At 49.2% G+C, this 24,088-nt stretch overlaps 1 protein-coding gene across 1 annotated transcript in view; it reads right to left on the reverse strand.

Moving 5' to 3' along the window:
- Positions 1 to 23,824, reverse strand: part of Ube2ql1 (ubiquitin conjugating enzyme E2 QL1) — a 40,892-nt gene extending 17,068 nt beyond the window's left edge. The window contains exon 1 of the mRNA XM_048458745.3: positions 22,657 to 23,824. Coding sequence (XP_048314702.2) covers positions 22,657 to 23,451 — 795 coding nt within the window. The 5' untranslated portion in view covers positions 23,452 to 23,824. The remainder of the gene's footprint in view (positions 1 to 22,656) is intronic.
- Between the last annotated feature and the right edge of the window lie 264 nt (positions 23,825 to 24,088).

Below are 24,088 nucleotides of genomic sequence, written 5' to 3' on the forward strand. Positions count from 1 at the left end.
GACTTTCCTTCTGAAGATGGCAGAACTGGCTAAGCAGGAGTGGGAAGAGCCAGGATACTTTTGAGGAATGTGATCTGACATAGTGAACATCGGCGCCCCCTCCTAACTGCTGAGTGACTTCTATTTCTATCTCCTTTACAGCTGAACTGGCAAATGGGCACTTCCCACAAGAGGATGCATGGCAACCGGTGTGAGCGCCTGGTGGGCACAGCTAGGAAGGGGCTGCAGATCTGATGCCCATGTGCTTCGGGTCAGGGTGGGGGCCCGACACAGGAGCCATACTTGCTTCAGCCTTGGTTCTGAAGTGTAAGTCACTGACCAGGCCTATTCACCTGTTGGGATCAGAGTTTTTCTGCTCTGGGTAAAATGCTTGACAAATAATTGAAGTTTTAGCTACGAAAAGCTTGGACGGGGAAGCCATTCCCTGTGTGCAGCCTAGCGAAGCTGATCTTTGTCCACATGATGGAGAGGGATGCCAAGTGATGTGAAATCACAGGCCATCGGTGTAGACAGAGAATGCTCTGTGAGAGCTTGGAGAGAGGCGACCTATACACAGCATCTACCACCAAAAATGGATGTGTAGCCCAGGGTTCGTGTTCCCATTAAAACACTACAGGAGGAGAACACAGAAAATGAAGGAAATACAGGTAGCGTCTAAACCCCACAGGGGAATAAAGAGCTAGAAAGGAAGGAATTCTAAGGACCTGGTAACAAAACCCATACAGCCAGGACATTTCAGGCACAAATGCCAAGTCTCAATAGTGTAAGAAAATACAAGTTAAAAATGAGCCATGTTTTACCCGTGAAGGTAGGTGGTCCAGTGATTATGGGGGTGAAGAGGTCAGAGCTCGCTCACGGTAACTTCTCCCAAGGCAATTTGCTGGTATGTGTGCAATCAGTAAGCAGCGTGACCCCAACCTTTGATCCAGCACCCCACTTGGGAGACTTTGTTTATGGTAACGAGAGCACAGGAGTGTGGTCTATGTGCTATGCATACTGCTGACAACAGGGTAGGGCTACAGGACCCTGACTGTCTGTCCAGTCTTCTTCCAGTGGGGTGGGGCGGGGTCAGCAGTCTCTACAGAGGTAACTGACCAGAAAGAAGCCTGGCGGATATGGGCAGAGCAATGTGTGAGCTTCAGACCACTGTGCAGGCGTGGCCCCGGGTCCCATGTAAGTGTGCATGTGGATCACGTGAGCACATGGGAATGTTGAGAAAGTGCACGACTTCTGAGAAGAAGGATCTGAGAATGTCCACTTTCTACTGTGTAGACTTCAGACAAAAATCTAGGGCGTTCTCTAGTCAGAGAGCTACAGAGGTTAAACTGCCACCACAACCTCTCACACTGCTATCCTGTCTAGGGTCTTCTGACCCTTTCAGGAGGAAACACACTTCTGTCAGCCACAGAAAGAAATATAGAGTAATATTGACTGCCCTACCAAACTAGAGTGGGCTTGTTGGTGCCGGACAACTGAGGACCAATGGAGGGACAGAGATGACCCTGGAAGACAAGCTTTCTGAGAGATCCTTGATAAAATGTCATGTTTTGTCTCCTGGGTAATTCCGAGTCTTTGGAGAAATTCCATATTCATTGCTGGTTCACCCATTGAACCGGAATGGAGCACAGCCCCATACCATCAGCTCTCTCAAAGTCAGCACTATTTTTTTTAAAAAAAACATTTAATACAATATCTTGCATTGTATGACAAGAACTTTAAGTCTCTAAAGAAAAAAAATTGAAGAAGACATCAGAAAATGGAAAGATCTCCCATGCTTTTGGATATGTAGGATCAACATAACATAATAAAAACGGCAATCTTGCCGAAAGCAATCTACAGATTCAATGCAATCCCCCATCAAAATCCCAACACAATTCTTCACAGACCTTGAAAGAATTTACTCAACTTCATATGGATAAACAAAAAAACCCAGAATAGCTAAAACAATCCTGTACAATAAAGGAACTTCCAGAGGCATCACCATCCCTGAGCTCCCGCTCTATTATAGAGTTATGATAATAAAAACTGCTTGGTATTGGCATAAAAACAGACAGGTGGATCAATGGAACCGAATTGAAGACCATGACATTAATTCATGCACATATGAACTCCTGATTTTTGACAAAGAAGCCCAAAAGGTACAATGGGAAATGGAAAACATCTGTGACAAACGGTGCTGGCCTAACTGGATGTCAACAAGTAGAAAACTGCAAATAGATCCACATCTACCACACAAAACTCAAGTCCAAGGGGATCAAGGACCTTAACCTGAATCCAGTTACATTGAACCGATAGAAGAGAAAGTGGGAAGTAGCCTTGAACACCTTGGCACAGGAGACCACTTCCTAAATGGGACACCAGCAGCACAGACACTGAGAGCAACAATCAATAAATGGGACCTCCTGAAACTGAAAAGCTTCTGTAAGGCAAAGGACATGGTAAACAAGACAAAATGACAGCCTGCAGAATGGGCAAAAATCTTCACCAACCCCACATCTGACAGAGAGCTGATCTCCAAAATATATAAAGAACTCAAGAAATTAGGCAACAAAATACCAAATAATGCCATTAAAAAGGGGGGTACAGAGTTAAAAAGAGAATTCTCAGCAAAAGAGACTCAAATAGCCAAAAGACATTTAAGGAATTGCTCAACATCCTTAATCATTAGAGAAATACAAATCAAAACAACTCTGAGATACCATCTTATGAGTCAGAATGGCCAAGATCAAAAACACCGATGACAGCTTATGTTGGAGAGGATGTGGAGTCGGGGGAACTCTCCTACACTGCTGGTGGGAGTTCAATCTTTTACAGCCATTCTGGAAATCAGTATGGCAGTTTCTCAGAAAACTGGGAATCAATCTACCTCAAGACCCAGCGATATCACTCTTGGACATACACCCAAAGGATGCTCAATCACATCACAAGGACACTTGCTCAATCAACTATGTTAATAGCAGCATTATTTGTAATAGCCAGAACCTGGAAACAACCTAGATGCCCCTCAACTGAAGAATCAATAAAGAAAATGTGGTAATTTACACAATGGAGTATTATCTAGCTGTAAAAAATAATGACATCAAGAAATTTGCAGGCAAATAGATGGAACTAGAAAAAAAAAAACATCCTGAGTGAGGTAACCCAGACTCAGAAAGACAAACACAGTATGTGCTCACTCATAAGTGGATAAAAGATATAAAGCAAAACAAAGGACAACCAGACATCAGTTCACAGTTCCAGAGAACTGGGAGTGTGTGTGTGTGTGTGGGGGGTAAGTGAGAGGGTGGAAAGGGAGAAGGGAAGAAGGAAGGAAAGTGGGGAAAAATATGTAGCTCAATTAAAAAAATAAAAATTACAGTGTTTTGCTATGCATACCTGGCTGGCCTGGAACTCAGAAATCTGCTTGCATCTTCCTCCAAATGGGAGGATTCAAGGTATAGTCTACCAAGCCTGCCTTGCTAGACAGAGGTGGGGTTTGCCTCCAGCTTATTCATGAAGCATCTCTGGAAGATGGAATTGGGGAGCTATCTATTTCTCTGTTAAACAGTTACCATCCTGAGGGCAGATTGCTGAAGTCAGCAGCAAAAGACAAAATTCAGACATGTCATTTGTCATTTAATTGCCTTTTAGAGTTAGGTACATTTAGGAGAAGAAAAAAAATTAAAGATAATTTTCATTGTCATTGCAAACATCGGGGATATTTTCCTGAAGTTAAGATGTAAATATCTATATGCATTCCATTTGAATAAAGTCTATGTATTTTAAATATCCATTTTAACTTTACAAATATCTGCACACTTGCATACATATATGCATGCATGCCCATACAGAGAACCAAACCTTAGCTATTCTTTTATTTTTTGGTAGGCCTCCCAAGGATATAGGGATACTAACCAAACATGACATATTAATTCACATAAGAAGAGGCACATATCAGTTGGGTGGTATGGCCCATGCCTTTGATCCTGGCATTTGAGAGGCAGAGGAAGGTCGATCTCTGTGAGTGCAAGGCCATTCTGCTCTACAAAGTGAGTTCTAGGACAGACTACAAAGCTACATAGAGAAACCATGTCTCGAAAACAAAACAAAACAAAACAAAACCCCCCAAAACCCAACCAACGAACCAACCAAACAAACAAACAAACAAGCAAAAGAATGGGCACATCATCCTGTCATATTAAGGCTGGACTAGGTAATTCAGTAGGAAGAAGAGGGTTCTATAAATAGGCAAAAATGTTCAGTGACCACTTCTGCTCCCACTGTTAGGAGTTCCTAACAGTGAACTAACAAGAACACCAAATTATATAATCATATCATATTGCAGAGGGCCTAGGCCAGACTCCATAGGGTCTATAATGGTTGCTTCAGTCTCTGTGAGCCCCTTTGGGCCCTGCTTAGTTGACTTTGTGGGTCATGTTCTTGTGGTGTCTTTGACCCCTCTGGTTATTTCAGTCCTTCCAGGCCCTCTTCTGCAGGATTCCCTGAGCTCCACCTATGTCTAAGCCTTAGTTATCTGGACAGTCTATGCACGACTCAGGAGGTTTATGGAGAATCTCCGAAATACCTGGGACTGGCCAGCCTTGTCAGCCACGTGTGGAAACACGCCCAGGGCCATCTACGTGGCTGAGCAGCTGGACCTGGGAGATGCAGCCAGGCCTCTGGCAGCTTTGTACTCTTGGACTGCATTAAAAAACCAAGCCTGACTAATTCTTTCAGAGTTCAGATGAGAAGAAGACAGATGAAATTTACATGACATATTAATTCGCAATAAGAACAGGCACACACCAGTTGGGTGGTGGTGGCCCACGCCTTTAATCCCGGCATTCGGGAGGCAGAGGCAGTGTCGGGAGGCTGGAGGCATGAACTAAAGCATGAGACTCTTAATTTCAGGGTCGTGGGTTCGTGCCCCACGTTGGGCACCAGATAATGTGAGAGTTACAAAGCTGCCTTTATTAGAGGGATACAAAGGGAACACACAGACTCACTGAACACCAGACAGGGTGGAAACTGCAGTGTCCTGCAGCTCCGGGGAGGTGTGAACCAGTTTGCTTCTGCTCCGACCTCCCAAGAGAGCAAGTACACTTCTTCTCTGCACTTGGTGCACACGTAGCACCTCAGACCACGCCCAAAGAGTCAGGACTTCAATAGTTATCAGCTGAATGAATTCCGACTCTTGATGATCTCGTAATGGTCTCTGCTGGGAGCAAGAAGGAAGGGTAATCGTAGGCTGTTCGTGGGTCTTGGGGCCAGACTGGTGGTGACGTTTGGGGATTATTCTAACAAACATCTCTACCTTTTAGTAAAGTCAGAACAGACACAAGGAACACACCAATAAACAAAGATGTCCTTCCTGATGCACCTTGTATTGGCCTGGGGTCTCTTTCGGGGCAGTTCAGTGTCTGCCTCAACCATACTGTTAAAGCTACCAGTTCCTGATTGTTCTTGGATGTGATTATAACCAGGTAAGAAAAATCAGATCATTTAAAGAAGAAACAAAAGACGATTAGAAAGATCTTCAAACACGATTAAATTTCACGCTGAACACGCTGCCTGGCAAGGTGAGGACAGTGAGTCCTCATTTGCTTCTCCAGTGGCCGTCCGCTGATTTCCAGGCAAACAGTAAAACAGAACTCTTCCAAGGCTACCAGTCACCAACAAAACCCCACAGAGCCAGTTCACACTCACGAAAACACCATGGCTGGCAGACGCGATGCCCAGGGAGAAGCAGGAATTTCAAATCACGTGGAATGCCCACGGTGCTAGAAGTGAAACGGTTGTCCTTGGTGTCAACCGCAGAGTGTCCTTGTACGGAGTGTGGCTGTGTTGCTAAAAATGCCCACTCTTCCGACACTGCCATTACCGTCCAGCTTTCTCTAGTGACTCACAGTCTTGCTGTGCTCCACGGACACCTGCTCTGCTTCATTTGGTGACATCAACTGGCTGTCTTCTGGGCTTGCCCAAGGAGTCCCATGATCCTGCCAGTCTTTTTCCCCCCTGGGGAATATTTTCATGAGTTCCTCTACATTTGACGAATGAGAATGGAACCCAAACACAGATGGTGAAGCAACAGCACTTTCACAGACACAGCTCGCAATGACTCGTGAGTCTCATGCAGACGCATTAAGGGCTTGCTTCCTCCTGGGTGTGGGGGACACACGGCTCGGCTATTCAAGGAGGCTGCAAGAGAACGCGCTGGGGATGGAAGGCAAGCCCCCACTTCACAGGAGCCTGGAAGGAGGAGGGGTGAAGCTTCCTGGAGAACGGGGCAGGGCAGTAGCCTGGGTGGATGAGTGGGACATTACAGGGATCTCTGACTTTAGGATGCTGACAGAGGACCGGGACCTAGTCATATACACTGTGCAACACACAAAAGACTTCCCATAACAGATGACTGGGTCCTAAAGAAGGCTGGAGGTAGACCTTGCTCTGATTTTCAAAAAGGAAACAGGAAGGTGAAGATTCACTGAGACCTAACACCAAGCCAGCTGTGTGTGTGCTCAAATTTGGGTCTCTGCAAAAAGTCTCAGTGTAGGCAAGCAAAAGGGGCATGCTGCAAAGGAGCCTGTCCTGACAAGCAGAGATCCCTAGGGACTAGAAGAAGGCGCTAACCTTGAGAAACACAGGAACCTTGTAGGAGGGTTATCTGTCTATGTGTTACTTTCATTGGTTAATAAAGCAACTGCCTTGGCTTTATGATAGGGCAGAATTTAGATAGGTGGAGTAGACCGGACAGAATGCTGGGAGGAAGAAGGCAGAGTCAGGCAGATGCCATGATTCCCTTTCCCGAGATGGGCGCTGGCTAGACTCATGCTGGTAAGCCACGACCTTGTAGTGGCATACAGATTATTAGATATGGGTTAATTAAGATGTGAGAGTTAGCCAATATGAGGCTAGATATAATGGACCAGGCAGTGTTTAAATGAATACAGTTTCCATGTAATTATTTCGGGTAAAGCTAGCCAGGAGCCAGGTGGCGGAATGCAGCCCGCCGCTCCTTTTACAAAACCTGGCAAAAGTAACTTGGTGACAACCAACTTTCCCTCCCCTCCTGACTTCCTGTAATGAAATTAAAATATTCTCTCTTATATAGAGACAGCAGCTTTTGATTACCAGACACTCCCCTCAGCTCTCAAATTTTGAAAATCTACAAAATGAAAACTGGTTGTTATGTTTAAGAAGTGTCCTGATTCTGTTGACGGGGCTTCAAAAGTCCTTAGTAAGGGTCATGTTAGCTATCACTCAAAGCTGTAACTACTCTCTGGGCAGCAAGACATTGACCCCTAAGAGTCCTAAATGCTCATCCCTGAAGAATTAAAACACCCAGAGGGCAAAAATAAAAATCTGCCTCCCCTCTCCCGAGTCAGGGTGAATCCATTCTCAAAAGGCCATTAGTGTGTTTAGCTTTACACTGGAGGTCTCTGGGACGTTTGTTGTACAACCAAAGAAGTCTCCAGGGTCACGGCAGCCTCTCCTGCTGTGCCTTCCAGACTCCAATCACCTGCTGCCAACTGTCAGCAGCCCAGATCCAAGAGTGATCTTGTCCTCCTATGGGTGACCTCCATATTCTGCCCAAGGCCTTCTCTAGCTGGGCAATGCAGCCAGGAGTGGGTGAGCAGCCTGTCACATCAGGGAAGCAGTCTCTTCTGATGAGGCCTTGGAACATGAAACAGACAAGTGGAGAAACACCCAGGAGGTGTGCGTGGCCGTCTGAGGGAAGCGACAGGCACTGTTTCTGAGCTCTCTTTTCTCTAGAGACAGCATCTCATCACCTTGGATAAGATAGTTGGGATTTTGTTCCAGGTGGAATTTGTCATTCATATGCAATACTCAATACTGAACAAGAGGAGAGTCTTCACAGAATGAGGGGATGGTGCCAAACTCATCTCAGCTTTACATAAATCACGGGACTCTTGGTTTGCATGTGACTTAGGTCACCAGGCTTACTTTTCTAACTTTGCTTAGTGTGCGACTTAAGGCATTTGTTTTTAAAAGTCCTAAGAATATTCTAGAATGAAACTCTCCTAGAAGATCACAAATGTGCACCACTGTACCATTAACCAGGAGAAATGGGGGGGGGGTGGTCACATGTCTTGTGCTCTTCCTTCCTCCACATCTGTTCTGAGCACACATTATGAACCCCTATATCTACTCATATGGTTCATTTCCTTCCAATAGCTTCTGATCCCCAAATTCATCATCTTCCCCTACATGTGTGCCACACTTAAGAGGTGGTATGCAAAAGTTATGTGTAGAGGATTTACTCACCAGGTTCAAAGTTAAACCTTCTTGAATATTCTGCAGTGTTTTCTACAAACTATTCATCTCTGAATGTTATGACATATTGATTTAAAAGAACAGCAGGAGGCAGAAAAATAAAACTGAAGGAAAGTGAAGAAAATTAAGAGTGAGTACAAAATTAGGATTGTACCAGTTCTCGATGTAATTGTGTAGAAAGAATAACATGCCAAGGAAAAGGCAAATACCACTTCATGGTGTGCAGACACATAGTCTGGAAGACAGGATGGCTTATGTGTTCTTTGTACCATTCCACTGGGCTTGACTTTACAGGACCAGTTGATACCAATGTGTTATTTTTATTGAGGCCCACCCAATGTTTACAAAGTAGCATTTCAGTGGATTTCAGAGCTGGAAATACCAGCCACGTCTCCAAGGCAGCAACTTTAACATTTCCCTGAGCCTTGCTGGGAATCCCAACTTAATGATGAAGTATAGGAATTCCCATCAGATTCAGATCCATGGGCCCATAATTGTGGAGAGACTTGTTCTGCCCTGGGTGCAGTGGAGTGAGGGTTGGGTGGTCTTGTAGTTCCCAGATCCTCTGGTGGACTCACTGGTTCAGTCAGATGATATTCCAACAAGAGAGCACGTGGAGGGAAGACGATTACCCTGGCTTTGTGCTCCACAGTAAGGAGAGTGAGCAAGGGTTCCCAGTGATCATTGAGAGTCTAGTATATCGTGGTTCATTCCTGTCACCCTTAAGAGCCCACAAAATCAATGAGTTTGTCTTGCTTCTCAAGACTGCCGGCTCCTTGTTTCTTATGCCAAACCCTTCCAGAAATCCCCAGTTGTTCTGTTTATTCTAAAGCTGAACCCAAATCAGAGGCTTGGACTTCAGCACCTCAGTTAATGACTCCAGCATCTGTGGGTCAAGCCCCCACTCCTTTCCTGACCCCTCTGAGGGCAACTTGTTTGGCATCCTTCATGCAATTCCTCCCACATTTGGGTTAGCCCGGCAGCAGACAGGTACAGGGCTGGAGTATTATATAGCCGAGAGTTTAGATCTTATCCCGAGTTAGAGACGAGAGAGAGAGAGAGAGAGAGAGAGAGAGAGAGAGAGAGAGAGAGAGAGAGAGCTCTAACTGGAATGACTCTGGCTTTTGAAGCTTTCAGGCCCACACTCAAGTGACACACCTCCCCCAACAAGGCTGCACATCTTAATCCTTCCCACAACACTTCTGCAAACTAAGAAGCAAACATTCAAACCTATGAGCCTACGGGGACCCATCTCACGCAAACTACTACAGCAACAAGCAGTTAGTTCTGAAGGCTTTGCGTCTCTTCTGATCACAGAGATGACAGGGTGTCCTTCAACAGTTCTGAGAGGGGTCACTTGATAGTCACCCTTGCTTATGTCCGCCAAGTCACTGGCTCCCACCAGGGACAGAATATCAACACTGACTCAGAACCTGCCGGGTTTGCCCTTCGAGCCAAGTGTGGATCCTTAGGGCTGGGGAGGGTTCTGGCTGACTTCAGGGACATCTGGCGATGCTGGGAAGGCCCAGAATGATGCTAAGACTTGAGCGTGCTCTCAGAGCTGCAGACGTGATTGGCGCAAAGGTGGAAATGGAAGACTCTCAAGATTTCATGTAGGCTAGGGTGACTGAAACACTTTCAAGTGAGATTAGATTCAGTGAAAGGAATGATAAACATGGATGAATGTGAAGAATAAACACAAGGACTCATCCTGAGCTGCCAGGCAGAACCATTTCTATTTGCCAACCATGATGCTCAAAACCGCGTCATGCCTACATCGGTAGTTATGACAACACACCGAGGCCCCAGATTGGTAAAGCTATTCCTGTAGGCTCCTCTACTGTGGAAAGATGAAATCATTTTGTAGGGCTAGCCTGGAGTTCAGCAAACCCCAGAGAACTTTCTATGTCTGCAGCCTCCAACTCCCCCGCCCCTTGCCCTCTGACACTACAGCATGAGTGGCCGTGCCCGGATTTTTACATGGGTGTTTGGATCTGAACTCAGGTTCACGCTTGTTCAACAAGCCCTCTCAGCCACTAGGCCATCTCCCAGCCATCGAACGGGACTCTTAGGAGATCAGAGCTGAATAGACTTATACAGAAGTCAGTGTGTGACGGTGCGAAATGCTTTGATGAGGGGTGAGATGACGTCCACAAAAGCCACGGCAAGGGCTCATCCTGAGAGGCTGCAGGGGTAAGAGAACAAGAAAGAGGGCTACCCTGCGCTTCCTCAGATTGAACTGGGGCTTAGTGTGGGAAATTTGAGCCAACCAGCTGTCAGCGCGGGCAGGAGACTCTGATACGATGGCAGATCACTCTGTATAGTGGGCATTACATGCAAACTCACGGCTGGGCCTGCAGTTATCATTTTGTTGTATTTTAGCAAGTTCTAGTCCTTCAAAGAAGGGTCGTCTCCTCATTGCCTCTTCTCTGGGTATCGCCATGCTCATATTTCCCCAGCGTGGGGTTCCCCTGTGTGGGGGGCTGAGTGCTTTTCACCTTAAGCTTAGCAGTAAAGTGTGGTCAGGAAGAATAACGAGATTAGAACCCATGTCTGTCTCCAGGTTCAGGATTTTATCTTAACCCGACCCAACAGTAATACAGCAGAACCAAGACGTGTGAGGGTTGTAACCCTCTCTCCCAGGGGTTCTGGCTGTAGAACAGGCTTTTTTGGGACATTCCCAAGACTGCCATTATCTCAAGGTAGATGCCACCTGAAGCTTCTTACCTTCCCCAAATGCTCCCCGGGGCAGTGACCCGAATGCTCCCTGGAGCTGAGACCGAGTGCTCCCAGGGGCTGGGACCCGAGTGCTCCCTGGGGCTGGGACCCGAATGCTCCCCGGGGCAGTGACCCGAGTGCTCCCCGGGGCTGGGACACTGAGTGGCAAAGCTTCTTTACCTTCTCTAACTTGCTCTGAATTAAATCACAATACCGACTCATGATTTCATCACTGGAATCCCAACATTCGTCAGGCTGAGGCAGGAAGACAGCCATGAGCTTCATGCCAGCTTGGGCTACACAGTGAGTTCCAGGCTAGCTTGGGCTGAGAGTGAGACACTGGCCCAAATAACAGAACAAACACAAAAGGAATTCCACGTTTAAAAAAGTCACATCATAACTGTGCACGTCTGTAAACACGGCAGAGGCTCATGACTGCCGGATGTGGGGATCCTGCTGTTGCCTCTTGGTCCTGCTAGTGTGTTAGTAGAGTGTCATTTAACCTTATGGCTCAGCTCATCATGTTACAAATGTAGCAACTGTAGTCAACCATGACAGTCTTCTAATGCATTTCATTGTGTGCGTCTAAAGCACCATTCTGTGGAGGTGACCTTGTGGGGGGCCACATGCTTGGAGGAGAGGCTCCAGGAATCTGTTTCTCCTTGCGCGTTCCTCAGGAAGAACCACAAGGCCTCCATCACTCCTGCTAATGAAAAGGCAGATGCCAGGATCCCTTTTAAACAAAATCATCACCCTAATTCAATTCAGTAGAGTTCAAGCTCACTTTTTATCAGGTTAGTCTTATTTATAAATTAAGATAATGCTCTTAAAGTTTTATGTAATGTTATAGATTGACACGGTCAACAAAAACTCTTATCCAAGCTCTCTCAGATTGCCATATTTATTAACATCTATCATAAAGCCAGTCAAAGGGCACCAAGCACAGGGCTGGGCTAGAAAACCCTTAGTGTTCTGCTTGCTTGCCTGCCTGTATGTGGGATGCAGGGGCTCTCCTTGGAGAACACAGCCTTGCTCCTGTGGGTGACAAACCTCCTTTTGGCCCCCTCCCTTCTCCAGGCCAACCTGGAAGGAAGGGAACAAAGACAAAAAGACAGGGTGGCAGATATTTGCTCCACGACAAGTCCTCAGACCCCTGCAGGCAAGAGCCGCAGGAGGAGCTTCTGACTGTGAGCAGGTACAGAAGCCGCTACCATCCTTGCCTTGCAACCCCGAGGACCTGCGTTGTAACCCTAGACCCCCCGCAAGAGACAGGCAGTTCTCTGGGGCTCATTTGCCAGACAGTCTGGCCTATTTGGTGACTATTTGGTGTTCCAGGTGATGAAGAGAGGCTGTTTCGTTTTCTTTCTAAACTTCATGGACAGTGAAGGGTGACACTGGAGATCAATCCTATGTCTCTCCTGTCAGATGGAATGTGCCCCAATGCCTAATGCATGTGCCCCCCACAAAACAACAAAACAGAAGCCAACAACAACAAAACACACTGTTCTGCTGCCTTCCAAGGAGGGGGAAATAGCATACAGTATTAAAAAAGGATGTGCTGATGCCTTGGAAACAGCTACGTTTCAAAGTCTTGCGATGCCCAGCCAAATACAACTCGTTAAACTAGCAACAAACTCCATGCTTGGTAGGTTTCTCCTGTAGCATCTCCATATCCCCTTGCCAGGAAGGCACGTTGCAAAATGTGTGCCTTCCCCCAAGGATCCCTGAACAAATGAACACTTGCAGCAATTGCTATGTATTTGATACAACCCCATCCAAACCCCACTTCCTGTGAAGTCACCTCATGCAGCTCCTGACTCTTAGAAGCCACAAAGGCTGTCAGAAGTGTTCCCAGCAGGTCCAATATGAGTCCCCGCCCTTCTGAAGAGCTGTTGTTTACCACCGTCATGAAAAAGGAAAATCTGTAACTCCAGATTCTGAATTTTGGAGAAGTCTGATTTTTAAGATTAAAAGCAGAAAGTACCCTTAATGGCATTTATCTGGAGATTTTTCTCTGCAATTCCTGAATGAGCTGAGCACATTTTAACTTGAGGTGTGATCTTATCAATATAGAGGTAGCTTTCCCTTATCTCCCTCATCAAAAATCTAACAATTTTTCTGGGGGTGAGGGGAAATGCTTGCCAAATATTGTGACGGGAAATTGGTATTTATTTTACAGAAATTATATTTAAAGTAGTAATTTCTTCAATCTTACTGATTTTGCCAATGTGATAATTATCTTTAAAAAGCACTTCATTCTTGAGTTATTTTCAGAATCTTTAAAATTCCTTTCTCTTTTGTATAGAGAAGAAATAAAACGGTGATAATTATCTTCCTCTTACAGTTTCAAAGAATTAAGGCACGCTTTCCGTTCTCACAATAGATTGAACAAGCCTCCATGGAATCTGGGTTTTGCTGACACTTCAGAGCCATGGTCCTAATTTGAAGGACACAGTCCCTCGCCTGGCTCAGTCCTGAGATCTGAAGCCACATGGGCACTCTGAGTGTGAAGGCCATTATACCATCCACAGTCACCTGTGGTGAACAAACCAGCTCTGTTTGGCACTTGGGTGGTGGCTGCCGACTCGGTAGATGCTAGAATGGCTGGCTCTGGTCCTGGGGCATTTGCTGGTACCCCAGTCTTGTCCCTTTATCCCCCTTGGCTTCTGGCACATGAGTCCTCACCTGCACATTCTCAGTTTCCTCCTCTGTGACGTGAGAATAAAAACAACACCTACCTCACAGGCTGCTGCCAGGATTTAATGAAATGGTTCATGAAAGCTCTGTGCAAGCAGCTGGCTCCTAGGAAGGGGGACCAGTTAGAGGGACCCCACTCTCCCTATGATGATTATGTAGGCATTACCAGAGCACCGTCAAACACTCTCAAAACACCGCTAATGTTGATGAGACGTCTTTACTGTAAGCACGCCTCTTAATGTTTATTTTTCCTTTCAATAAATTAAAATGCCAGGACAGTTTCACTTCCCACTGACAGCTGTTAGACACTTATCTGTGCCCCAGATGCAGGCGTCTGAAGCCAAGGCTTATCAGCCAAGCAGCCAGCTGGACTCTTCCTCCTGCCAGCACTGACTGCTTTGAACACACCGTGATGCCTTGAGGAAGCAACACGGCAATCACAGCTGCTTGCTGCCAAAGACTGTTTCCAAACAGCTTGCGCCAGACCTCTTGCTATCACGAGCTGTGGGGAGCTCTAGATGACCCGGCAGTCCATTTTTGCTTAGGCAAGAGGCTAAGTGCTTCCCAAGGGGCCCAGTGGAAGGCTGGTAGGCTGGTACACACAGTCACTGATTTGCATGAGACCACAGGAACTGATGTAAACCTAATCTTTCATTTGCATCCAGGACCATGGGCAGTGCCCTTACCTAATTCCCTTTGTAGTTATTAACGCAGGCTGCTTCCTCACTCTTGGAACTAGCAAGGAGAAGCCTCCTGTGCCCTCCTCTGCTGTTGCAACAGTTAGGCAATAAAAGACATTTATCAGCAGCCTTCCCTTGCCTACATGTGATCTTTATCATTAGTCCAGCGGGCTGAGCTGGTACCAAGCAGAAAGGAAGGTGGTAGCAGAGCTGGCTGCATCAGTGTAGTGATGAGACTTTTCTCGGGGTAGAAATACAGGGAACAGAAATGGCAGAGTACTGGGGAGAGGTGAAGATGAAGAAGCTGTGGGACTCGGTTTCTGGAAGAACTCTGTGAAGCTGTGCAGGGACCAAAGGTCTCAGGCACCTCCAGCCTGAGAGTCCCGATACTAGTCTCTCTCAAGGGTTGAACTTCCTGACACCCTAGATCTCAGAGCTGTAACGTTGGTCACCATAACACTGAGGGGCCCAGCATCTGAGGCCTCCACTGTGCTGGGACACCAGAAAGCACACCCTGTTGCTGCTAGCCACTGACTGAGGTCACTGCCCCCTGCTGCTAAAGAGTGAGGTTCATGGCAGCCGCCAGCACCAGGAAACTGCAAGCCATGGTGAGAGAGCCTCCAGTCTGAGAGGTGAGAGTCCGTAAGTCTCCGGCTTCTAAAGCTTGGAGTCATAGGCCCTCAGCTCTCAGGGACTGTAAGCCTGTGGACCCTCAAAACAGAAAAGTCCAGGATGGCCAAGGTTGAGCTTCCTTTTGCCTGCCCACAGTCCTCCTTCACCGACAGCAGAAGCACCTGATGCATATTCTCATTCTTAGGTTATGCTGCAGAACGGGGGCTGTGAAGGGTGCAGACACCTGCCCAAGGAGTGGGACACCACGAAGAGAAGGGAAATACGACCGCCAACTCACAGCGCCTCCTCGGGTATGCAGGAAGGGAGTGTTTTGCAGTCATTGCAGATGGGAACAGAGGAGGAAGTCACTGCTGTGACCAGAGGAGCCAGGCCATGCTGGCAAAGTTCTGAAGGACAGACAGGGGCCCTTTCCAGGGAAAAGGGCCAGAAGGCATTCCAGAAGGAGAGGCTGGTGAGACCCCAATGGGGCCATGGAGCATGGAGGATTGCCACTGTGCTGAGTGATACTGGTGACCTACGGCTGTGTTCTAGAAAGTTCATAAAGTGAAGTCTGAACAAAAGAGATCTGCCTTTTTGAGACACCGTGCAAGAGGTGGGGTAGAGGGAAGCTCTAGCGAGACTGGAGACAGTGAGAACACATATGGCGGTCCCTTCCTGTGTGTGTCCCCTGAAGACAGCTGCCTTGCTACTTGGAGAAGCGCACACCTCACTAGTTCAGTCCCTGCTCTCACAGCCACACCCACCCTCACTTGTCAGCCTTTTCTCCTGGGTGGTCCCAAATCTGCTCCCCCGCCCTGACTTCTGCGGTCTGATATCTGTCCCCAACATGATGGTCATTCTCCCTCTAATTTTGGTCCAGAGGAATCATTCCTGGGGATGAGATGTAGAAAAGACAGTGGAGTCCTTGGGCCGTGTTACTGTCAGAATTTCAACGTAGTATCTCATGGCACAATAGTAACCGCGTGTCATCTCTTCAGAGAGAATCCTCTCCCCCATCAGTTAAATCAGAGAGGCGAGCAAATACACACTAGCATCCTGTTCTAGCAAACTCTGATTCTCCAGACTCCCAAGGCAGGAGATTGGTAGCTCCTATTATTAACTGTGCTAGGTACTGGGGGCGGGAGCTCTCGACGGAGCACTGGGGTTGGTGTGGGGCTATTTTTAGGATGCAGAGTCCTGTCTGTGTCCTCCTGCCTGCCCTACTTGATAGGAGAACAAGTAGCTATTTTTTTCTCCAAATAGTCAGGCATATCGATACTCCAAGCTGCAGAGTCATCGTCGTTGGTAATTATCTCTGTCCCTTCCCTGCAGCATAGGACCGAACGGCACAGTGACTCATAAAAATAAAGCCCTTGCCTCTTGGGGTGAATCAGACATACTTGCTATCCCAACCCTAGTTGACACTAGGCACGATGTAGACTTCCTGGCTTCCCTTGGAGCGTGCTGGCACTTCTCGGCTTGGCACTGCAGTCAAGTTTCACCATCCTGTGCCTTCACAGCATGGCTTCACTCATACTGCTTTACAAACCAGCCACAGGCTCTCTGGGACCAAGAGGTCAAACTAGTTAATAAATCCAGCATAGGGGTTGGCTTTGGGTATGTTTCCCTCATCCCAGTTAAAATGTTGAGCCCACAGCCCTCAGACCCTGGGAACATGACCTGATCTGCAGACAGGGTCTTTAAGAGGCTATGAGGTGAAGTTGAGGTCCTCAATAGGCCTAATTCACTAGGACTATGTCATCCCAAAGGCCAGAAGAGAGGCACACATGAAAGAAAGATGGGGTGAGAATCAGGAAGGATGACGCCATACAAGTCAAGGACAGAGGCCTCAGGGGACGCAGGCTCTGTTGCACCTTGATTTTTGATGTCTAGCTTTCAGAGTTATGGGCAAATTAAGGTCTGTCATGGGAACCACCAAGCCAAGAGACAACTCTTGCAAATTAAGAAAGCTTGGACACACAATGCCCATTGCAGCAGGTTAGAAGCCGAAGGGCTGAGGAGCTCAGTGGCTGGTGGCCTGGGTCACTCATTATGATGGTGTGGATTTGTGCAAATGCTGTTGGTTGGTCTGCTGCTTTGGACGAAGGCCTCAGGAAGGGTCTTGCTTCTGACCCTGCATGTACACCTGAACTTAGACTCTCATATGTCATGTGTCCAGTCTGAAATCTACATACAGGCTATACAAGTTCCAGGACAGTTATGAACACGACTCAACACAACATCGAATCTGCCCACTTGCTTTTGTAACTTGATTGAGTGTGCCATTCTTGACTGTGAGTATTGCAGATGACAACATGGTATTTACAATGTCAAAAGGTTGGACAGAGGGCGTTTAGAATGGAGATTCCCAACTGGTCCGAGCAAAGAGTCAGTGACTGTGGAGGGTTCAGCTATAGACGGGACACCTGTATGGCCCCCCACAAGGTAGGCAGTCTCTACCCTCAGAGACCATCAAAGAGGGTGTGTGTGTGTGTGTGTGTGTGTGTGTGTGTGTGTGTGTGTATGTAAGAGCCAGAGGTCAGGGAAGACTGGATCAAAACATGACAGGACTCCTAGTCTCATAAACTCACAGTGACTTTGGTTACCAGATCTAACCAGTAAACAATCCAGCAAAGGTGGTGGGGGTGGGGATTTTGTGAGCTCGCACATCTAGCTGGGAAGCCAGCCACTGGCACCTGATGGTTTCTGCGGGAGGGAGAGTCGATTTAAGACCTCTGGTAAGTCCTCCAGGCACCACGGATGGGTTCACATCCCTGAGTATATAGGACACAAACTAGAGAGCAGGTTATGTGAAGCTGGGAGAGATGAGGGCACAGATCTGGAAGGAGTTACACTGGGTGCATGGATAAAATCCTCAAAAAGTTAATAAAATATCATAATTTCTAAGAAGGTTGCACAGGCCTGGCTGCAGACGGCAAGCTCTAATGTGCTCCTGGGCTACACCCCTTCCAGGGCTGCAGTTGAGCCAGCTGGGATGCACAGCCCTCCCTCCCTTACGCATCACACTCAGACAAGCGATGATTCTGCAGCGTTCCCTCATCACTAAAGTCTTAGAAACGTGGCACTCTTTCAGATGCTGACCAGTTGTTATCTGAACAGTAGACTGAAGGATGGTTGGGTCCTGAGGGCTTGTGACCTTCTGCAGGTAGCTGGCTACTGCTGCTTCTCCGTGGGCGACAGTGATGATCATGTAGGTGACAATGAATGAATGACCACCTGTAAGCAGCGTTTTCTTACACCTTTGACTCAGGAGTCTGACCTCTGGTGAAATGCTAGGAGAAGCTGAAATGGAGACTTAAGTCATCCTGGCTCTGAAGAGCTGTGGTTTCCACACCTGTAGCCCGGGGAAGGTTTTGTGGCTGCTGTGCTCAGCTTGGCCAGACTGTGGCACTGAAAACAGGAAATGTTAGCTGTTGCTGTCACTACTGTTTGTAAGGCAGACTCAGTTCTGAGGGGGACAGGAGAAGGGAGAGGAACTGTCATTCAGGGCCATCTGGTTCTCTGAGGACAATCATAGCTAATTAATTAAAACGGGGACACTCAGGAGGTGTGCAAGCGTCGGAAGAGAGCCCTGAGTGAGGGCGTAATCAAGTGCCTTTTATCTGCAGCCATGGGAGGACTTTCTGCCACTCATGAGACCATGGAATGTGCCCCACCTGGAGATGCTGGTGAGCTTGGAGGCTCGCTGTGACCAGGCTCTCCTCTTCACTCTGGGAGCCAGTTGGCCTAGGCTTGCAGGTTCTGCTCTCAGTAGTCTCAGAATACTGGGTTTCACTATTTGTGATGCCTGCCTGTGCAAGCTGTTGGTGAGACCTGCTAGTGCAAGCTGTTGGTGATGCCTGTCAGTGCAAGCTGTTGGTGATGCCTTCTAGAGCAAGCTGTTTGTAATACCTGCTAGTGCAAGCTGTTTGTGATGTCTGTTAGTGCAAAGCGTTGGTGATACCTGCTAGTGCAAACTGTTGGTGATGCCTGCTAGTGCAAGATGTTGGTGATGCCTGCTAGTGCAAACTGTTGGTGATACCTGCCAGTGCAAGCTGTTGTTAATGCCTGCCTGTGCAAACTGTTGGTGATGCCTGCTAGTGCAAACTGTTGGTGATGCCTGCTAGTGCAAGCTGTTGGTGATGTCTGCTAGTGCAAGCCGTTGGTGATGCCTGCTAGTGCAAGCTGTTGGTGATGTCTGCTAGTGCAAGCCGTTGGTGATGCCTGCTAGTGCAAACTATTGGTGATGCCTGCTAGTGCAAGCTCTGTGCTGGCACTGCAGCTTCCTTTGGTTTCAAGCAAAACTCGGAAAGCTATCCAACGCTAACATTCCCAACTGTGGGACTGCGACTTGTGTTCTCATGGCTCTGTGCATGACAGAGGAGGCAAACGCTGCTCTAAAAGCTTTTAACGTTTGCACTGGATTATGTCAAAGGCCCAGAAATTGTTCATCCAACTGTAGAGAACTAAGCATTAGCCAAAATCTCTCTTGCTGAGAGTGAAGGATCACACCTGTAACCCCAACATTCAGGAGGCTGATGCAAGAGGATTGTCTCGAGGCCCAGTATTATCTAAAAAAAAGTCCCTGTTTAGAATCCCTTGATTTAGCCATAAACAGGTAAGAAGCTTATGTCTCTTCCTACACAGACTATAGCATATAAGAAACAAATGTATTCATTTAATTCAGTCATTCACAGTGCAACGTGAAGGTCGCTTTGGAAACACAAATGCACATTCAGTACAGGAAAAGCCTCGTGAAGTTCCTGAATTCTCCACACACAGAACAAACCTGAGCTTTGACTTCGTAGACATTATTAACCAGATACTTTTGAATGTTACACGTTAAACTCTTGAAGCTTGAGACGCTTCTGCAGACACTGGAAGGGTGTTTCCTCAATCAGAAAGTTAAGTGAGCACGGAGCACTTTCCTCTAGGAAAGGGATAAACAAGCCTTTTCTAACTGCAGCTTAAGGGCACAGGCCCTAAAAATTTGAAATGCAAACAGAGGAACAGCGCCACTAGCGGGTAAGAGTCCTTTTAGGTGATTATGGGCAAACAGCCGTCCTGCTTCCTCAGATCAGATAATCGGGTGTTTGGGTGGGTCCAAAGCAGGTTACCTGTAACTATGAGAATAGTTGGCATCTACACATGTGGGACCAGCAGCCCTCGGCCACGGCTCTGCAAAGGAACCAAGACGTCACAGTCCTCAGGTTACCAGAGATGCTACTGTCCCGTCATACCCAGGCCCTTAAAACTTTAATGGCTATTCATCTCTTCAATTCTTTCATTGCCTTTGAATATTTCATGTGTACCACATTGCCACCCCCTTCTGGAGGACTGTGTGTTGAAACCAGGGGATAGGACATACAGAGAGAGTAAATGGCTATTTTAAAAAGCACCAAGTCTTGGCCACCACTTCAGAAGTACCCACGTCTCATCAGATAATACGAGGCAGCCTGCTAGGTGGAAGGAACAGGGTGTGATTGCTTATCACACAAACTAAGGAAGAAAATGCGGCTAACTTTGTTTTCGGTGAGAAACCCTCTCATCTGCAATGCCGTTCAGTTTCTCTGTAAAGAAATAGAACATGCACACAGAGCCCTGGAAGTGGACGGACACTGAGGGGGCTGCTACTGTGTGCGGCATTAAAGCAAAAACTATCAAGACATTTCTGTTTACAAATTGCACTTCCTCATTCAAAATCATTATTTCCCTGAACGTCAGAACGCAGACTGGAGCTTAAATACCCCCTCAGTCCATAATGCCACAGACTTGACTCTATGAAGCAAATTTCATTCCTCTTCTCTGACCTTCCAAGTCATCTTCCCTGAGGAGAGGCAATTGAGAAACAAATGACCCCGGCATTTCTGGGGACCATCCTCCCATCGTATTCAAAGCCTCAGTGGGAACCAGAGCTAGCCCTCATCTCCCAGTGGCAGGCGCTCAATCTCACACACACTGTATTCCGGCCAGTGTCTCATGGTGTGGGGAAGGAAGCAGGCAGTCACAGCACTGGCCTGCTCTGCTATAGCGCCTGCTCTGGCGTCCTCACGCCCAGCCTGCTCCGGGGTCCTGTGATCCCTGGAAAAGGTGGACTGTCAGGATGGCTCAGGATGCAGTGACCTTTTCGCTGGCCTTGGGATGCCTTTCTTTTTCTTTTCTCATTCTTTCCTAAACCCCAGGCATTCCGCCTTGGGGGAAATGGGTAGAATAAGCCCCATTTGATTAGCGTGTTTGATTAGTGTGTGTACCCGCAGAGAAAACGGCGGCGACAGGCACTGAGGAAGAAATGATTGACTCTGAGAAGCTGGCTGTACAAAGACCATGCGGAGTTCATTGGGGGCCTTTTAAAGGAAACGAGAATTCTCTGTACATGCTGAAGATATCCAAGCCAGATAGAAATGTGATTTGACAAAACAATGTTAGGAAATGCCCACCATGGATCTGAGTGTGGCCAAGAACACAGAACATAAGAAAACAGACCCAGCAAGTCCTTCCCCGCAGTTGGGTGGGAGGCTGATTTTGGAAAAGCCATTCATCTCTGTAAGTTTAGGGGTTGTTTCTCTGTAAAGTGGCCCCATGATGCAATAGGTGAGAGGCTCAGATCTGCTTAGCATTCCTTTCTGAGCTTGGTTGAATCTTTAGCTTTCACACCCATGGAGGGGGTAGAGGGGGGCACAAGTAAACAAAGAGAAGAGACAAGATCTGAAAGAGACAAGGGCCCAGCATATACTCAGAGGTGTTCCTCCAAGGGGCAAGTACCGGGCTGAGATGGGGGCTAGGTAGGGCAGCTTTTCTTGGATGGAATCTGACCTGATCTAACACTAGGAAAGCCCACACTTCTGCATGAAGAGAGGCTTCCCAGAGAACTTTCACCTTTACAAGGGTGGGCTGCTGGGAGGGAGGGAGTAGGGGAGAGGTCTTAGCAGTAGGCAGCTGGCTTGGTCTGAAGAGAGTCCACCTGAGAGGTTTGAAGAAGAAATGTGTGTGTGTGTGCTCACGTACATGTGTGAGAGTGGATGTGTACGTGTGCTTTTATGTGTGTGCACCTGTGTGTGTGTGTGTATGTGTGTGTGTGTGCGCGCGCGCGCCCGCATGCGCGCGCATGTGTGCCTATGTGTGATGCGCTGGGCTGGACGCTTAGATCTTAGGCTTCAGGAAAAGTTAGCACCTTTGTGGTAATCACGCTGACCAGAGACTTAGATAGCAAAGAGGAGGAAAACTGGAGAAGGGCAGGAGAGTATGGGGAACTCAGGAGGGTGGAAAACAGGAAAGGGATTTGTGGAAATGGAAGAGGGGAGGGAAGAAGGACCATCAGAGGGGAGAGAGGAAGAGGGAGTGAAGTGTAGCCAGGGGAAGAAGTAGAGAAAAGGAGAGAGGATCCTGCGGCAAGACCGTGAACAGAAAATGGAAAGCAAGAAAGAGAACCGACAAGCCAGAGGGACCAGCCCCGGAGATCAGGGGCCTGGGCTGCAGAAACGGGCAGGAAGAAATAAAACCCTTAGGGAAAAGAAGCAGAGGCGATGGGACCTAGTGTCCCCAGGCAGACTTGGTCAGAATGAGATGGACCGGCTCTCACTTGTCCCCGGAGGGGTCAGACATTGCTTCCCATCTCCGGCCTAGCCTCGAACCCCCATCCCATCCCAACCCTTGGCTCCTGGCTCTGCAACCTTACCTGGCCCTTGACCAGGCTGGCAGCGAATTGGCGCATGACGGCCTCCACGGTGTAGGCGCTGGACCAGCCGCGCGGCGTGAGCAGCTCCATGCAGATGGCGCCGCCGTCCAGCACGTAGCCGTTCTCCAGTCGCGGGCTGAGCACCCGCATGAAGGGCGGCGAGAAGGGGAAGTTATCCGGGAAGGTGAGGTTCAGCAGGATGAACTCGGTGTTGGTCTCCTTCATGTCCTGCCACAGCACCGAGTCCTTGTCCACCTGGTGCAGCTTCACGTTCCAATCGAAGAGGCTCTCGTTCACCAGCTCCACCGAGATGAAGCGGTCGCTGAGGCGCGCGATGTCCTGTAGCTCCTTCATGAGCCGCCGGCTGCGCACCTGTGTGCAGTGCTGCTGGCGCGCCGCGGGCACCAGGCTGCCGCCCGCCGCCGCCGCGGCCACCGCGGGGCCCGGCCCCGCCCTGGCGCCCGCCGCCCGCTCCCGGGGCCCCCCGGCGCCCGCCGCCCCCGCCGCCCCCGCGGCCGGCTGCGGCTGCTTGTCGCGCGCGGCCAGCTCCGCCGCGCGCTTGCTCTTGCCCTTGCCCGGCCCGGGGCTGGCGTCGCCCGCGCCCCCGGGGTGTTGCTGTTGCTGCTGCTGCTGCTGTTGCTGCTTGTGGCCGCCGCTCTTGCCGCCGCCTTTGCCGCGCAGCGAAGCGCTCTGCTGGCCGCCGCCTCCGCCGCGGTGGTTGTGGTGGTGCTTGGGGTCCTCCGTGTCCCGGTTGTGCAGGCGAATGAGCCCGATTTTACGGAGCAGTGTGGCCATCTTAGGCTCGGTTCTGGCGGGGGGCTCCCCGGGTCTCCTGACACCGGAGCTGGATAGGTGGGACGCGCGGGGTTTGGGGCGGCGGCAGGAGACCGCTCAGCGGGGCGCGGCGAGGGCCACCCCAGGAGCGGTCGGCCGTGGCGCAGCGGAGCTGGTAACACCGGCGCTCCCTGGCCGGTGTGTCGCCGCTGTCATATGACGGGCCCGCTCCGGCGAGGGCTCTGGCCGCCCAAGGAGGGCAGGCGTGGAGACGCGGAGCTGCTGCTTTCCCTGGCCGGTCCCAGGGCGCAGTTCCCGGACGCCCGGTGTCCGTGGTCCTTTGTGCGTGGCCGCAGACCGGCTGGCCCGGTGTCCAAGAGCAGTACCGAGGAGCGCAGAACCGCCCGCGGCGCCCCGGAGGCCGCGAGGTGGCCGCGGTGTCGCGCTGTGCGCGTGCCGGGCCGTGCGGCGCTGGCGGCTACCGCGGGGCCCGGGCCACTGCCGCTCTCGTCGCCGCCGCCGCTGCGGCTGCTGACATTGCAGAGGCGGCTGCTCCGTCTGAGCCGAGCGCGGCGCGGAGGGGGCGGCACTGCCGTCCGGGAGGGGGGAGGCGCTGGGCGGAGCCGCGGGCTTGACTGCGCCGTGCCACCCCCGCCGC

Source organism: Myodes glareolus, chromosome 15 (assembly GCF_982192425.1).
Source record: "Myodes glareolus chromosome 15, mMyoGla1.1, whole genome shotgun sequence".
NCBI lineage: Eukaryota > Metazoa > Chordata > Mammalia > Rodentia > Cricetidae > Myodes > Myodes glareolus.